The sequence below is a fragment of the Leuresthes tenuis genome, unplaced genomic scaffold (genome assembly GCF_036924035.1).
Source record: "Leuresthes tenuis unplaced genomic scaffold, fLeuTen1.0.hap1 SCAF_7, whole genome shotgun sequence".
NCBI lineage: Eukaryota > Metazoa > Chordata > Actinopteri > Atheriniformes > Atherinopsidae > Leuresthes > Leuresthes tenuis.
Window position 1 is genome coordinate 11,770,416 of NW_027325361.1, and position 18,456 is coordinate 11,788,871.

The 18,456-nt window shown below is 38.1% G+C and overlaps 1 protein-coding gene across 11 annotated transcripts in view; it reads left to right on the forward strand.

Annotated features, from left to right (window-relative positions):
• Window positions 1–17,196, forward strand: part of ptprsa (protein tyrosine phosphatase receptor type Sa) — a 217,252-nt gene extending 200,056 nt beyond the window's left edge. For all 11 annotated transcript variants that reach the window (XM_072389314.1, XM_072389304.1, XM_072389308.1 and 8 more), the window contains 6 exons: window positions 4,999–5,177; window positions 5,422–5,548; window positions 5,667–5,792; window positions 10,078–10,232; window positions 12,778–12,913; window positions 13,026–17,196. In XM_072389314.1, the coding sequence (XP_072245415.1) occupies window positions 4,999–5,177; window positions 5,422–5,548; window positions 5,667–5,792; window positions 10,078–10,232; window positions 12,778–12,913; window positions 13,026–13,094 (792 nt within the window). In that variant the 3' untranslated portion in view covers window positions 13,095–17,196. The remainder of the gene's footprint in view (window positions 1–4,998; window positions 5,178–5,421; window positions 5,549–5,666; window positions 5,793–10,077; window positions 10,233–12,777; window positions 12,914–13,025) is intronic.
• Window positions 17,197–18,456: the final 1,260 nt, after the last annotated feature.

The window sequence follows — 18,456 nt, forward strand, 5'->3', positions numbered from 1 at the left end:
ACATATAGTCTCATCTAGATTATAGTCAATAATCTAAATATTTCTGTGCATGTATGGATAGCGAATAACCCATAACTGTCAGTCAATGGGGAACTCGTAGGATAATAACTGAGTCAAGTATAGATGCAAATCCAAAAACACAATTCTTCAGAAAAAAAATTAATTTGGGTTTAGACTTAGGCAGGGTGTACATCTCTTTTATTATGTGCCTGATATAGATGTAATGGCAGCACAGTGTAAGCTTACAGAGTTCAGTCTTTAATTTAAAGACACTTATCTTGAAAATGTAAATCCTTTCAGCCTCAGGTAAGTGGAATATAAATGAAACCGTACCTATTTACATTTCAACTCTTTGTCAGTTTATAGATGCTGTCCTGGTAAATGGATTTCAGGTAGACAAGAAACTAATTTGATTTACTTTCTTGGGCCCTACTTTAATAATTCAATCGCTCAGACACGCACTATGTGAATTATTATTATTATTAGTAGTATCATTATTTTTCCAAAGCTATGCTGTAGGAAGTGAACATGTTAAAGCTGTTCGCCGTTCATCAACAGTTTTTAGAATAACAAGTCTAAACAAAGAAATGTAGTTTAACCCCACAGGCATAAAACAAATTACTTTTTGTTCAGGATAGATTTAGAAAAAAAACAATGCTTTCATACAGAAATTCATGACAAAGCAGGAGGATGGACACCAAGGCAGTGTTGACATAGATATCTAGTAAAGATCTTAACAGTCATCAGCTTATAAACACACCCCACTGTGCTGCAGTCCCTATCTGCTGACCTTGAATTGCATACACTCTTACTCTCAAATCATCCGTTACCTTCCTATTGCCATTCATCAACACAGCCCTCCTGCCAAGAAACAGTGACAGTGCTGGTGTGTTTCTACCTCATTTTTCTTTAACTCACCAGTGGACAACAATGGGGAAATCTTTGTTACTATTTGTAACAGGCAAAATGCTGAGTTGGCTTCGGGAGTTGAACTGGGATTAATAATGCCCACACCACAGTCAGGATAGAGGGGTGAGCTTTGTGTGAAGAGAGGTGGGGGAGCTTAGTAATTAAAACTTGATGATGACAACTAAAGGTGGATGGCAGGGCAAGTGGAAGGAGGAATGTTTGGCTAATGAACAAAGGGACAACTGTGTGCTAACTTGGAAGTAAAGGAGTTGTATCAGAGAATACCTGAATGTAGGGAATGGGTGGGAGCGCATTTTAGCTCTCAGGTTGGTTGAAGCAAAGTTCATAGCAAAGGAATTTGCAGAGAGAACAGCAGAGAGAATGATTGCAGAAGAGCGTTTTGTGGTGAAGCTGTCAGGCATTTACTGTCTTGAATATTGTATGTGTCTGAATAACAAGCATGATCATGAAAATATTTATGCATTTGCAGAATATATTCAGCAAAATTCAGTACATGAATTACAACACAAACAAAAAAAAGAGCTACTAGGCTACTGGGATCCATTTCTAATTAGATAGCAAAGGAATTATTTGGAATTCAACTGTAGAGTTTTAATTGGGATCCAAATGCAAACAGTAAGACAAATCTCCCCTTTCATTCTACCAAAAAAGATAGTGGTAATTTCCAAGAAGTTCACATCAGCCTAATTAATACATTGAAGTACACAATGCAGAGAATGGACTAGCATGTTTACTAAAATTCTGAGGACATATACATATATATATATATATATATATATATATATATATAGTGAATGTGTCAGTGAGATTTTTTTATTTAAACACAGTTACCTTTGGTTTAATAAAATTTCTGTGGCATGCTTTGATCAAAATACTATGGAAAAAGAGGTTCTTTTTCTACTTCAAATTTATACTTACATGCACATCAGCCTGTTTTGGGGCATAGAGTGACCCTTTTATACCATTCCATTGCTCTCTAGCACACACACACAAACCCAGCTCAAAATACAACCCACCAAAATGAAAATACTTGACAATTTCTTTTTCATTCTCAAGTACTGACAGATGTGTCTGCTGTTCAGCCAGATAGTTTGATCCCTCTTTTAGGTACACAGTGTTTAACTCACTCAGGCTGTTAAAACACTGCACCGCGGAGCGTATTTGCCAGCCAGTAGCTCCATATTCTGATCAAAAAACATGATGTGATTCCCATATATCGTCTCCAAAAAAACCCAGCTTTCTTTGTTGCTCCAGTCCTCAGTTTTGTTAACATAGGTTAACATTAAGAACTGTTGTTTTTATTGTCTACTTTTCCCCAAAGTTGACATATTTATTTTAGTGACAGCGGAGCCACTGCTAAATTGGAATTTTTATGGTCGAGGCGATAGATTATATCAGCTCATTTCAGTGTTTTAGTTTAAGTAAAGAACTGCTGATGGGAATTTGCTGTTAACACCAAAGCGAAAAGAGGCTAGAGTGCTGGGAGTGTAACATAGAAATCAGAATTAATCAGGTGATATTTTTAAACCAAGGAGGCACCAAACAACGTGCCGGGGTTGTGTTTTGCTGGATTTTTTTAACTGAAATTTTGCATTTTCCATTACACTTTGACTACATTACATTGTATCTTGTTATGTTTTTTTCTAGCTGTATACCCACTTTTAAACTTTCCCCCTAATTTAGTAAAAAAAAAAAGGGGATGTTCAGCTTGGGGCACTGAGTGTCCAGGCCAAACTTCCAGCTCTCACTTGTGTAGGATATGTGGATGTTGAAGTGTGTTGACGATCGTCTTTTCAGCTTTAGTTTTTTTTATAGATGACCTGATGTCTGCTTCTAAGATCACAAGCATTTAATTAGATCCATTCTTTCGTTCCGCTACCAGTGAGTAGTTAGCATGCCACTAGTTGACACACAAGCTCAAATCAGGACAGATCTGCTCTGTGATTAATAGAATGGTTCTTTCCCTAAAATATAACATTATGTCTCAACACATATCCTTCCTCATTGCAGCCAAAAAGCTCTATTGTGATCTTGTTTTAGATCTTATGTCCAAAAAGGCAGCAGACTCTGTGTGTTAGAATATGAATCTTGTTCGGGGGATGCAGGAAATGTTTTCTTCTCATAAAGGTCATAGTATACATGAGTTGTTTCACAGCAGAACAGTGCACCCCTCCAGAGTCTGTTAAATCTTCTTGAAGGTCTTTATCTGTCAACCAAGACTCTAATTGCCTTTCTAGCAATCCTATGTCTAGCTCCAAGAGACCTAGTCATTGGAATTTTGGTCTTCCAGAACTCAGCTTGACCTCCATAATTCTTGTAAAATGGCATTTCTTAATTTCATTACAAACTGAGGAAATGGCTTCCAGAAAACACTTTCCTGTCTTCTGGTAGCCTTTATGTTATCAGTTATTTTAATTTTTAGAGTGCTGGGCAGCTTTTTAGATTAGTTTGGGGCCATTGATTGTTAGGACATGGTTTGAGGAGTCAGAGTATTTGTAATGCTTGCTTCACCTGGCCTTCCTTTATGATCATTGTTAACAAGCCATTGCTCTAACAGGCTGCAGCCTGAGAAAGTTGGTCGAGAGCTCGAAATTATTGTGGTTTCTTTCCTTTTGCGTCTTTCCTTTTTGCTCTTAAATGAATTATGTAAAAAAGAATGATGCACAAATCATGCTGTATATGTTGAAAAGAGTGTTTAACATTTAATCTTAGGATTGTTGGCGATCAGTTAATCTACTCACCTAATAGTTCAGATATACTAGCTTCAATTTTTACAATGCCACAGATGTCACTGAAAAACCAATAATGATTCTCACAGATTTGGTTTTAACATGCCAAAAGTATGTCATGCAGCATCCAGCTGACCAGACTTACTGTACTATAAAAGGGAATTAGCTGGCAACAGCGACTGGAAGGTGTGTTTCTGGCTTGTTGGTTGCCAGGTTTGGCTCAATTTGCCTGCGCGCCGTGGTGTAGGTAAGGATCTCTTAAGAGCTGCCAGGCCATCACAAGCCTTTCCAGGCGCTCATGTGAAACACAGATCAAAAGGAGAAACATAGACTGGAATGAAGGCAAGTGAGGAGGAGAAGAAAAGTACTGGACAGACTCCAAACAACCACTAATACAGAAATACTGATGTTAAAGTTAAAGACATAGAATAAAACTAGGTTTTAGTGGGTTTAGTGGTAGCTCATCTTTTATCGCATCTCGTGGTGCTGCTGCTTGTGTCTTCACTCTTTTCACTGTCTTAAAGGGGACTTAAACTGTCCAACAATGGTGTCCTCTTTTTACTTGCTAACAAGCAAGCACACATACATAAACACACTGTTGAGGCCCTGAAGCCCAAAGGGAGGCGATCAAAGGACTTGCTGATCCACAAACCCCCAGTGAGGTCCTTATGACAATGATGACGTAGCAGTACTGCATTTCGTTTTTGATCATTATGTAGTGTGTGTGTTTGTTTTCTGGACACCCCTATGTTTTATGCACACATACTACTCTACTATTTTCAAAGGCAATAGTGACCCACTTTTAGAGAGTTTTCTGTTTTCTGTACAGACTTGATGCAGAGGCTTGTTTGTCAGGGTGAGTGTTATATTTTCTAGTGTTAGATCTGACCCTGCAGGACCTCTGAAGTTGCAAATGGGGAGAAAGACCTTGTATTCCTTTTCTATTTGTCCTGCATATAATCAGTAATATAATAAAAAATTTCCTTTGAAGTTCTGCTATTGTTGCTTTAGCATGATTGAAAGATCAGATAAGATTGATTCAGCTTTATTACTTTCTTTTATTGATGTTTTAGTCTTTTTAGCTATCTCAAACCTGTATTCCTTTCCCTCTTTCTCTCTTTCTGACTTCATCATCCTTCATGGCTCTTCTTTACTCTACTTGTAACTATTATGGTTAATTCTAGCTCCTTCTCTCATTCTCCCACCACTGTTCTTTCTTTTCAACTTATTTTCCACTCCGTTGGAAAGTTATTTTTTGGTCTTTTGTTTTTACCTCACTCTCTTACCAAGCTATTCTTTGTTGATGGTACAACGCTATCTCTCCCTCTTTCCACACCAGCGTCTGGCCAACTCCAAAGCCCATACATCACGCTTCATCAGTGCCAACCTCCCCTGCAACAAGTTCAAGAATCGGCTGGTCAACATCATGCCCTACGAGACTACACGTGTCTGCCTTCAGCCAATCAGAGGCCTAGAAGGATCTGACTACATCAATTCTAGCTTCATTGATGGATATAGGTAGGAGGGCTGAGAGAGCTGGAAACATGACATGTGTAGGAGATGATGTAACCTTTTTTTTTATTGTGATCTATTGTGATCTGAACATCTTAAGTTTCTCATATCACCAAGACCTTTGTATCTTTGAGGTTGGCAACGATTGAAAATTTTGTTCCAAGAATTTGCATCAGTGTTTTTTGAGGCTGTACAAATTGGATATACAAGGTAAGCATAGATGATTTTAACACAATGTTGTCGTAAACAGGCAGCAAAAAGCTTACATCGCCACACAGGGCCCTCTGGCAGAGACTACGGAAGACTTCTGGAGAATGCTCTGGGAGAACAACTCCACTATTGTAGTCATGCTGACCAAACTTAGAGAGATGGGACGGGTAGGAATCTGATTTTATGTCATTCTATTTTAAACTACTTATGGAATTAAAATGCAATGAATAGCTTCATGATAAAATCTTCTGAACAAATTGTTCGTCCACATTTTTGTTCACACAGGAAAAGTGTCACCAGTACTGGCCGGCAGAGCGTTCTGCCAGATATCAGTACTTTGTGGTGGATCCCATGGCAGAGTATAACATGCCTCAGTACATCCTTCGAGAATTCAAGGTCACAGATGCCAGGGTAAGACATAAAGTTCTTGGGGGTCATCAGTGACGTTTGTGGGTTGAAAATGTTAAAAGATACAGCATCAGAGAATGACATACTCTGTTTAGGAAAGAAAATGACATTTACAGACAAGAAGGACATGGCAGGAGATCAGTTTTATCCTAATTTGTCTTTCCAACAGTGATGAAAACAAGAAACTCAAGGCAAAAAAAATTTGGGGCGCGCTCTTGTTTTTCATTGTTATAAACTGCTCTTTTTCACAGAAGGCCCTTCTCTCGAAGCCCAAACCTCAGTCATTAATAAGTCAGCTCAAGCTGACTGAAGGAGACTCTGGTCAAAAAGTCAAGAATTTTTGGCAATCAATCTACTCGTTCTCAAGGCCTGTTCCTGTCTTTTTTAAACTGTCACAGGCAATTCTGAACCACAGTGAACTAAACACTTCAACAAAACAACTGAAGCACTAAAAGATGTGATATCAGTTAAGTCTGTGAGGTTTTAGTTTTAAGGCCTAAGGATTGGGCCAAGATCTGTTCTATGTAGTGGAAGTAAAAGTCATTAAAAGGGTCCTATGGGCAAAATTGAAAGGATCAATAATGGAAGCTTGCACACGTTTGTCTCCATATTGTTGTGGGTTTCTTACCATGTCGTATTTGAACAATATGTGTTGCAGGTGCTGGCTAGTAGTCAGGTCACTGTTCGAATGCCTTAGGCTTCTATCAGGTCCATCTCTTCCATTTAGTTCTCTTGTCACCTTCAAAGATAGAAGGTTATTCTTGCAAGATGGGCTTTTCAGTCATAATTACATTGTAATACTAGCCCTCACTCAACCAGATGATCCTGTGTCCCCTCACCACCTCCTTGTAATTTTTAGTTGAATTACGCTTCAAGTTCTTTTAATTATGAAAAAAGCCTTATGTAAAGTTTGTGAGCAATTGTTTTTGATAATATTCTTAGTATATAAGATAATCATTGTTACGATTTTTAACATAAAGATTTGCATGGTTAACTCTACACTTAAGTTCAGATTCATATGCTCACAGCATAGCATGGGAAATCATGTTGGAAATCAAAGATAGTTTTCAGCCTTTATGATGATACTTCTCTTTTGTTGTTAATGCTGTGGCATAAATATGCATTTTTACACACACGCGTGTGCGTGTGGAAGTGTTGTCACCAGTTTTAAACATCATTAGTAGATATTAAGATGTCCTGAATAGTTAGTTATCATTTGTTATCATTAGCACAGTTATGCCAGCAATTCTTCACAAAGATATGAGAAATATTAAGGAAATTTGGCAGGTTAAAGACAACAAAGTGGCTTAACCACAGAATTATCACAATTCAAATTTTCATATAAAGTCACTAAATTGGCTTTGCAAGTAAAATTTTCTTAACTAATTTGGTGGAATTTCACATTAAACGAGATGAAAATTCACAGCCAAATTGACTTATATTGCCCTGCCATGTTTAGAACTGTCGCACACAACAGTAGTTGTTTCTTTTCCTCAGGATCCATGTTTTACCACAATCAGGCAGTTGGAAACAGTATAAATATAGAAAAGAAATAAAAATGCTCCAACCCCTTTGCCAAACACAATGATGTCTCCAGTGATTCTTTAGGCCATGTAGCAGCTAATTTTGATAGCACACATTCTGTTGCTATTGGAAAAATGTATGTATTTCTTCACATAAACAAAGAAGCTTACAATCAACAGTGAAAGAATTATTGAGGAAACTAGGTCTAGATTTTGTTTAAGCATAAAGACAGAACCATGCATACTTATTCACATGCACTGACACACAATATTTTTTATTTTATTTTTTATTTATGTAAATATATAACCTCCTTCAGTCTACTGTAATATGCCTCTGTGAACATGTGTTCTTCTCCACATGCACACACAAATGTGGAGACGTGTTCACAAGTTGACTTTCTGCTAAATTGTGTCTCACTTCTCAGCTCGGACATGAGCACACGCCCACTCGTGGACAAACACACACCTGTAAACATATTGTCCTGAGGGCTGGTCAATATTTTTCTTTCAGAGGACTCTGAAAGCAGACCAAATCATCAAACTGCATACCAGCAGCAAACAGACAGTCTAAGCTTATCATCACAGTTATGCAAATAAAGCGGAGAGATGCAGAAGATGATAGTGTAGTATTCTGTCTAAGATGGGCTTGTGTGAACGAGTGTGTTTGTGTATATTTAACAGGTCTCAACCCTTTTTATTAACTGTGTATGCATGTAAAAGTGTTTGTAAAATTGGGTTTAACCGCAAACATCGTAGATCAGATGCATGTCTGTGTTTGGATACAAAATGTGTGTGTGTGTTGTTGCATGTCTCTGCACAGTAATAGCATAGACTCCACACAGTAATAGCTAAGACTCCACGCCTCAACACTCACATCTAGCGAGCCAGTCACGTATTTAATCACACAATTTGACACGCCGCGTGGGCCCTCAGGTTGTGTGTTAAATTTTCCTCTTTTTTTTTTTCTTCTCCTTCACTCTTTCTTTAGCATGCTTGGTTTATTGTGTTGTTGTCTTTGCCCCTCTTTTGCCTCTTCATTTTTAATCCCCCTGCTGAGGCTAAATGTTTTTGAGAGGAAAAACAAAGGCAGCGAAAGAAAGAAAACATGCAATGCGCCATAAAATAGGGAAAGAAACATGAGATGGTACACAAAGGGAGTCAGTACATGGAGCTTAACTTACTAAAATCCCTGTATTTGTCAGGAACAATCATTTAAAAGAGTACATTGTGGTGACAGCAGCACAGAAACATGTCTGCAACAGGAAAATAGTCAAAGTCAATGCAGAGATTATGTATGTTTTGTCCTTTGACGTCCAGTGCATGTTGTACAGTCACTTTACAGTCACTATATACATTTAGCCTTTTGTCAGTAAAGGAAAATAGTTAGTTCATGGCAAAAATTAGCGTGGCTAAAAGTAATGTTGCAGATTTACTTGTTTATGTCCACACTTTTGCAATTAGTCTTACGTCTTTTGTAATTTATGACTTGGAGCTTTTTTAACTCTCTTTTCGCTTAAGGAATAGGAGGATATACAGCCACATGCAGTATGGCTTTTACGGCTAAAAGCTCTTGCACACACACCATTACCTTTGTTTGTATTTACCTGGTATGCAGCTCTTTGCCAGAGTTTAGTGTCACTGTAATCTAACTATACAGAGAAACTATAGTTGAGAAAAATTTAACATTCTTACTGCATTAACCCAAACACAATTCAGCCAGATATACACTAAACACATTTTGGAATCTGATATCGTTCCCCAGCTAAAAGTAGGATCTGTGAAAGACAAAAAACACTCCACATGCCAGCTGAATATTCAGCAGATTGGGCTGATTACAGTGTTCTCAAATGGAAAGAGGAAGTGTGAGAATGACACATCATATCTGAACTTAAGTCTGTTGTGAAGAGAAGTGAGAAACAACTGGAGAAATGAACACCTGGTTGTCTTAATTACTGGTGGCTTCAAGCGGAGAGCCTGCATGTGCAAAACTGCTTTTCTCAGCTGACTTTCTTGACAAAGTTGTTCTCTTTCTTGAATCCAGAAAACAACTTTTTATCAAGGACACAAGCATCAACAGTGCACTTTCAGACTGAATAATCAGTTCTCCCAAAATAAATCAGATCACTCCCATTGTTAAATACAAAGATGTATTCAGCTGTTTTAGTTTGAGTGGCCAGCTAATACTACTGTTTTACTAGTAAGATTAGATCACAAGACTCTTTGTAAGACTAGTTTGTTAAGACTGACATTTTTCTAGCTTTCACATATTCGTCTTTCGTTCTTGCTTCTTTCCTCCATCGCTGTGCTCATCCATCAGGTCATTTTATCGATCACATCAGGATTATCCTATTCAACCACTGCGTCTGGGAGAAGACGCTTCTCACGGCAGATACACTATTGATTAGCTTTAACCCAAGCCTACTTGTGACACACACATACTCGTATTAACACAGCAGGATATAAAATGGAAACGATTTGGTAAGAGGTACAGGAACTGAGGATGCTCTGTTTTTCTGATATGAGATCTGTCTCCGGATCTGCAGATTTGATTATAAAATATATTTGGATTTTTTATTTAATAAGTAAGAGTAGGTGCCTCATAGTTTTCACAGTGGTGCTTAGAATTTGTGTGGGGTGCTTTGGTTGGATTGTAACGCTTTGCTGACATTAATGATCACATACTTCCTGCCTTCATACATATATTTTCTCCTCTATTTTACAGTATCTATAATCTCTACCCTATTTTTCTATTTTTCTCATTACAGGATGGCCAGTCTAGGACAGTAAGGCAGTTCCAGTTTACTGATTGGCCTGAGCAAGGTGTGCCCAAATCAGGGGAGGGATTCATAGATTTCATTGGTCAGGTGCATAAAACCAAGGAGCAGTTTGGACAAGATGGACCTATCTCTGTTCACTGCAGGTGAGGTGTCTGCACATCATGTTGAACCTTGTTTTCTTTAGTTTCCTGAAAGGTGGGAGGCTATGCCTTTTATTTTCTGCCTCCCGCAGAACCTCAAAGACACACTTTCCATCTTAAGCAGTATAGGGCTAAAAATATCAGGACAAGATTAAATCACTTCTCAAGATGGTTATTGTTTTGCCACACAGTTCCTCCTGAGGTGCAGAGCCAGATGCATCATCAGATATGATTCCTCCTCTTCTTTATACCACTGTGGACCACTACCTCTATACCTCCGCAGGCTCTTCCTCTCCATAATTGATAAGGCTCAGATGTGTCTTGGCATTTGCAAATAGAAGACCTTTGAAACAATACAGCCATTCTTTTAGCTTTTATGATCGCTTTGCAATGCGTTTTTATCACCTCAGGTGTAGCTTCCAAGGTAACTTACATCATTAACTTGACATGCTGGACGAGGGTAAAAGTTGATATTTGGTAGACATTCCCATCAAGACTTCAGATTATTCAAATTCATGAATAGACCTTGAAAGGGATTCTTCTGAATAAGCTCTAACTTTTAGAGGCTAAAACAATAGACCTTGTTTATGCCTCTGGCAATGTGTGTACTGCAGTACTAGTAAAGAAAAATAAATGTGAGTAAACTGTGTGATTTTTAATATGTTCATTGTTTGATTAGTATTCAGAAAAAGATGATCTCCTTTTAGATGGGATTATATTGTGGGTTCACACACTGAATAATTTCATAGAAATATTTCATCTTTTAACCAGAGTGTCACATTTACCCCACATTTCTACCACACAGGCGGCGTGACATCATCATCAACATAGCATTAGCTCTCTTGCTTTAAAAAGTAAAATGATGTCACCAGCCAGTAAATGGCCCTCTAGGAGTTGTAATATGTGTCAGGGAAACTCCAATAAGACTGAGTTATTTTACCCTTCTATGAAGCTGTTATTGGAAGGAGGCTGTCTTACAGTTAAAGGCTCACTTATTGCAGGACTTGAGTAATGGAAAAAAAATGCCCACCGCCAATTAAAGGTAAAAGACATATGACCACTCCATATTTAGCGGGTCATTGTGCAGTTAAAGGATTATGGACACATCGTGATAAACTCGGTGTCAATTTTTAGGGAAGCAGAAGATGATTACCACAGCAAAGTAGTGGAAGTTAAGTCAGTCACAAGAGTAGGTCACTGTTGATCAGGTTACTCACATGTGTCAAAAGGTAGATATCTCAATTTGGAAAGACAGTTTTCATGAGTGACATTAGCTGGTTGTCATATCTGTCGTTGCAGCCACTACTTCCTGCTCCTCGTCTCTCTTCATCCCTCCTCCTTTGGGCTTCTCCAAGGGAGCTTACGTCCTCCTTTTCTCTTACTCTTTAGTTTTCTATCACCGGACTTCTCAGTCTGTCATCTGCCAATTTCTTAATCCTCTTGCTCTCTTTTCCTCACCATTCATCTATTCTCCTGAACCTCTTTTCTTCCACTCCCCTCCCTCTTCTCCTTTCCTCTGCCTCTATCTAATAGACCCACATGCTTTTTGTCATTAATTGCCTGATTACTTCCTGTGAATGGGGACACCAAATCCTCTCAGTCGGCAGCAGCTCGACGAGTTTTAAGATTTGGATCTGGAGAGAGAAGGAGGTTGAAAGAGAGAGAAGCTCTGAGTGGGTTTAAGATCCCATGTGACGAGCTGTGACTGACTCCCAGGAAGCAGCTTTGGGTGGGCTGAGAGATACCACCACATGGTGGGGTGGTTGCATATTCTGCATGATTAGACTACTGTGTTTGTTATCATTCAAATTTAGTCCTTTGTCCTCCAGCACATGCACACACTTTTCAACATACTCACACACAAGCCAAAAGTGTCTGCAGCCATCAATTCCACTCCCTATTCAACAAAGTGGCATCAGAGGCTGGAAGATGCCCAAATAAATCTGTTGTCATATCAATTTCTGTTCCATTGGTGAAGTGGAAGTCATTTCACAGCAAAGTAGCTTAGAGAGGCAAGTCTCAAGTATTTCACGATCTGAGCTAAGACTCAGACAGTATTTTTGGAGAGCAGCAGCAAACTGAGTTTTTTTCTTCTGACACATGGGAGGAGGGGCTGATGAGACAAAATAGTTGTGTGCACGTGCAATTTTAAGTGTGTATATGTGTGTCCTTGAGGACAAGAATGTAGGTTCACACAATGTGCATTCACAAGCTTCTTGTATACAAATGGCCTTCTTGCCACCACCATTGTTGTTACCTTGCAGAAGAATTTCTGACTATAGAAGTTTTCTTCTTACAAGTAGTCAGAGCAGCTGATGTGCAAAGTCATTAGAGCAAAATCCTGCTGTTGCCGTAGCGTGCATTTTATGGGAAAATTATCATTTTGTCTTGGCGAGGCTGATGTTGATCCAACTTAGGAGTTTGAGCACAAAATAAGGTTGATGTTTTGGCCCAAATAGTTTACTGTTGAATAAACCATTTGTGTGGGTGTGTACACAAGACATATGTTATATCTGTACTGATTCACTTTGTGCTTGTGTTTACCCAGTGCGGGAGTGGGAAGAACTGGAGTCTTTATCACCCTCAGCATTGTCCTTGAAAGAATGCGTTATGAAGGTGTGGTTGATATTTTCCAAACAGTGAAGATGCTCCGGACCCAGAGGCCAGCGATGGTCCAGACTGAGGTCAGACATAACACAAAAATGTCTTCTATTAATCACAGCAAAGTTCTTAACCTTCTGCTGTGGTGTTTACTGATTCTTTTCTCACGTATGTTTGTGTCTTTTTTCTCTACAGGATGAGTACCAATTCTGCTATCATGCAGCCCTGGAGTACTTAGGAAGCTTTGATCACTATGCAACGTAAAAAGCCATCTCTTCCCCCAGAATCCTGTTGCCCCAGACCCACCTCAACAGTGTCCTGAGCCATAGAAACTTTGATATTTGAAACGTCGACAGCAAACGACAACTTTACCACCCCCAATTCAGACACACCAAACAGGATCCTGTAGATTTTTAGAAGAAAACGCCCAAACTGAAAATTTTAGAGTAATTCCAATTGAGACACAAGAAAATTGCCCATAATTTCAAGAAAAGAACATTCTCAGCAGGAGAGGGACAAGAAGCTGTGGCTCAAGCTGTGGGGCGGTTATTGATCAAAGTGTGAGACTGCTTACCTTACCTCAAGTGTTTCAATGTGGAGGACATTGTAAACATTCGTGGACATTTCTCAAAAATATCTTTGTGATACAACAGTAACAAGCAACAGGCAATGAAAGAAAAAGAAAGCAAAAATCAATGAAAAGCAGATGGATGTAGCCAAGACTTGGAGACTTTTGTGTTTTTGGGTGTAAATGGGGTTTGAGTATTTCTATCAACAATTTTTGTGAGTGTTATGCAGAGAAATGGCCAAATTACTGCGTCTGTAAACACAACTGGCTCTTTCCCATTCTCTGGTCATGCAAACAACACATTGAGACAGAATAGAACAAGAACGCTTAAATTTGGCAGTAAATAGAAATTCAGTTTTTTCACTGTTCCTCTAATATTATGCATAGTTTGTGTGGAAAATACTCAACTATTAAAGACCACATCACCACACTGAACTCACGGTGGTTGTCAGAACACAACAACGCATATCGTAAAATCTGTTAGTTTTATGAGTTGTGAACTTGTGTGAAATCAGTGTCCTAAGCCAGGTAACCACAGTGATGCTGAGGAGAACAATAGTATATTTACAGTAAAAAGCTCACAAGGAAGTTCATGTCTCAGTCACCAGATAAATCGAGGGAAATATCGTCTGTTTCAAGAATCTTCGACTTGGTCTCTTGCTGGACGACCAAAGTGAGAGAAATGGCAACTGTGTCCCATGATTTTTCGGAAACACTCTTTGGAACCATGGCATCATGGGGTTGCGGTGTTAACATCCTCCATCACCTGGTGGGACGAAAGGCTTTCGAACAAATGGATGAATCAAACAAGGATTGCCGCTGTCTTGGGGCTTTCTTTGTGTACAGTGACCAATGCTCATCATTGTCGTTTGGAACTTTTTTGTCTTATGAGGAACTATCTTTTTTTCCTTTCCATTTTTTTTTTTTGTTTTATTTTCTGTCAAAACCAAACATGCTGCTTATCTCGTGTATGCTGTACATGACATGTGACTCTTGAAGGAGAGCAAACTGATGAATAAAAGATGCCAGCTCTGCTAACTCTTCACGCCCAGGCGGGTATGACTGAAAGCGCATCCGTAAGACGTCATTGTCCACCGCTCTTTTTTTTTTCTTTTTCTCTTTTTGTTTGTTCGTTTCAACCTCCTCTATAATCATCTTTGTCATTGTACTAGACACTCAAGAGTGGCAACAGTCTGTTGCAATTGCAAAGCTGTACATTAATGTGGTTGACGAATTGGCCCTAAGTTCCACTGTATGTGTGTTTGATAACTGGAGGATACACAAAAGTAGATGCTTTGTTGTTTGCCCTCCATTTTACGGATGATGTCTCTATGGGTGACACAGCCAGATCAAGCAGCCATGTTGGATCTTGATGCCATGATGTGTTCAGGAAATTCTTCAGCACGAATTACTTGCACATCTCTAAGACAAACAAAGAATACACTTGAAACAGAGACCCTTAAAAGACCTCCAGGTCAACTCACTAATGTATATGTGTCTGGTTTAAAGAAAAAAAGTAAGCTTTTGAAATCTCCAGGTTTTCATTTTGAGGAAAGTGTATTGGTATAAGAGAGAATATGGATTCTGTGAAGGCTTCCAGTGGATGTGCACAAAAACCAGAGCGATGGACTGAACCGTGTGTAATCTTTTCTTATTTCCAAAAAAGCCTTATTGTTAATGTAACATTATAAGAACATTAATGTTGTTTTATGACGACTTACTTTACATTACACAGCTGACTTTTTATTTACCTTTTGGTTTCGTTTTTTTAACAGAGATGTTGTACTCGCATTTTTTTTTTAATTAGCAAAAGAGAAATGCTTATCTGTTCATATTATGTTAAAAGACATTCTATTTTTTCACTGTAGAAATGTTAAGTATAACATGTCTGTGTGTATGTGTGCTCATATTTATTTTATATATATCTATATCTATATAGATATAGATATATGTATAGAGCACACTCACACATGCATATATATATTTAAACACAGAATATGAAGATATATCCAACCCTGAGTATGAATTTAATTTTTCTCCTCATCTTTTAGACTTGTCAGTTCTCATGTTTGAAATTACAAAGGGGTTTTCATTCATTTTGTTTTGTTTTTCTAACATTTGTATGTAGTCCCACACACCTTATGTGTCTCTTAAAGAAAGCTGGGGGGGGGGGTGTCAGCGCTATGTCTGAATCTTTTGCCTCCACTCATCAATCATTAGCCTGTACCCATTGGGTAGAACCTGTGCGGATGAGGAAATGCCATTTTAAAAACTAAGTTTCTTTATCATCCCAAACTTGTTAACATTAATATTCTTTTTTGATCTGATCTACAATGATCTATCAAAAATGTATTAACCCTCCGCTTTTTTAGTTATCTGTATCAAACCAACTTGACGTACTGTACCCTGTATGTTTATGTACAAACTATGACCCACACAATCTTAAGGAAAAAAGGTTTTCTTATATTTTCAGACTTAATGTGGCCATTCATTTTATTAGATATCCATTATGACCTAGAGTATACCTGTAAATAAACAAATATATAGATTATATGTATTTGTATCATTTGACCCTAAAGATTTCATATTTCAGACAGAAATACACAGATCAAGGTTCTGCTCATGTTCAGCTGCTATGTGTTCGTGAGGCCTCTTTTCTCAAACTCTCTTTGTCCTGCCCTGCTCCCTGGTCTTTAATTACTTTTCACTTTTTGCCTTTAATATTCCCCCACTAGCAGATAAACTGGGAAATATGCCAGATTCTATGCCCACACCGATAGCCTCAGTAAAGGCACAAAATTCAGCATCGCTGATCTGCTGCATGAATACCGCCGATGCTAACCATGTGATTCAAGATTCATTCTTAGTATGCACAGTAGTAACTAGAGAGTTTCAAAAACCCATTGTGTTAAAATATTTAGGCTTCTAAAGTTAGAAAAGATGATAAATTACAACGGGGTAGACTCTTAGTGCTTATTCTACTATGAGACCCAAAGTTTTTCTTCACTCTAACAGTTACCGACAAATCTCTAGAAAATTTCCAGCTGTCCAAACCTATGCATTACCTATAATGCCAAGGTGTTAATCAAGAAATGTATCATTAGCTGAAATACAGCTTTGCTAAAGGCTAAGGTTCAGCTGCAACATGACATGTTGATTTATTTTTTTTTCTTCCAAGGGCATTTTCTTAGCTTGTATAGAACCATACTCTGTGTTTTGTCAAACCATGATTCATTATGGGATGCAGAGAGAAATCAAGACTCAATGAAAACTAGGTGTGTGATGCAACCGAGGACAGACAGAGAAAACCAAAAACTTGCTGCAAATTCACATTTCCAGCATGTCATTCTCAAACAATGGGAACCTTGAGATGTTTCATTATGAACTAAAATCCTTTGGGATTCAAACAGACTGATAAAGAGGCCCATGCCAAAACTGAATCTGTGGGAGTCGTTCAAAGCTTGTGCAATGTGTTACTCTTTTGACTTTGTGTAAAGATGCTAGACTTTTGAAAACATCTGCCAAATTTACTGGAACATGTCGCTGAAAATCGGGGGGAGGTGAGGGACTAACGAAAGGACAACACTAACAAAAGATGACATCAAAAAGAATTGAACATATACGGTACATACCAACAACATGTGTAAAACAACTCAAACTCAGCAACAGTTTTTCCTTTGTATGAGGGCCAAGTGCTATCACTTTCAAACTGTTACTTCTAACTGAAACAATAATTGGTTTAAAGCCACTGTGTATGTAGATATGTTGACTTTGTATTAAAGAAATGTTGTCTGAAAACTCTGTCATATTGTCTGTATTGTTTTTTTGTTATTCTTTTCTTATCCTAGCTAAGTATTTCAAACCTAGCCAGTACGTGACAAAAACACACAAATATATATATACATATTTGTGTGTATATATAAAATCGTCAGAGTTTATTTCAGAGGACTATTATTTATTTGATATCGATTTTAATGGTATTGTATAGATGTTTCACCACTTTTTTCTCCTTTATTTGACTTCTACATTCTTTTGTTGCTCTTGACCCGACTTTTTATTTATTGTTGACATATTCAAATAGCCTAATCTTGTTTAGGATAGCTGAAAGATGTAGCCTATCTCAGCTGCCATGGGGTGAGATATACAGTCTGTTGCAGGGTTGCTGCTGAGGCAGACAGCCATGCATGCTCATGCTCAAGGTTAACTTTAGAATAACCAATTACCCTAACATGCATGTATTTGGACTGTGAGGTACAGTGCTAATCACCTAATCTTATCCTCTCTCAAATCTATTCTAAAGATCAAACATTTCTCAGTTTCAAGATTTCATACATTTGTGCCATTTTCAAATAGATGTAAGATATTTGCAATTCATTGCAATTCTTTTCATTTTACATTTTACACAGCATACAAACTTTTTTTGGAAATGTTTTCATATCGCATATAAGGTATTTTCTTTACCTACAATACTGGAACTGCATTGGAACATGCATTTGGAAAAGAAATCTGTGCCACAGGACAAGTGATGAAGCAAACAGATGGTGCATCCTTTTGTTGATAGTTGGCTTGATTAGCTCCCTCCTATATTTATCCATCAGCCTCTTCGCAAACATATCCTGGTGTGTTCTCAAGCCCCTCTTCAAGCTTGATAAATGCCACCTTGGCGGGCTTATATTGGAGCAGAGGTAAACCCTCACCTGGTGATATTTGCTCACTCATTTGTCCTCAAGAGAGACTCTTCAGATACCTGTCAACCTTCAAGTAAAATGTCTGGGTTAGGTTGATGTTGGAGCCAAACATTTGACTTATTCAAGCTTTCCTGTTGCTTTCGATTACAACCTTCTTCTCATAGCTTGATATTTAGGTCTATGAGTAAAATATTTATTAGTTACCAGGGACATTAACAATAGCAGTTTAAAATATCTCTACATTTTTTAGAATAATGACACAACTTGTGTATGATGATCACTCCCTAATGTGCATATAGTTTGTTTGGCCGACAGCAAACAAATGGTTCTTACTCTTACCTTTTAGTGTAGTTACTGGGTTTATAAATTG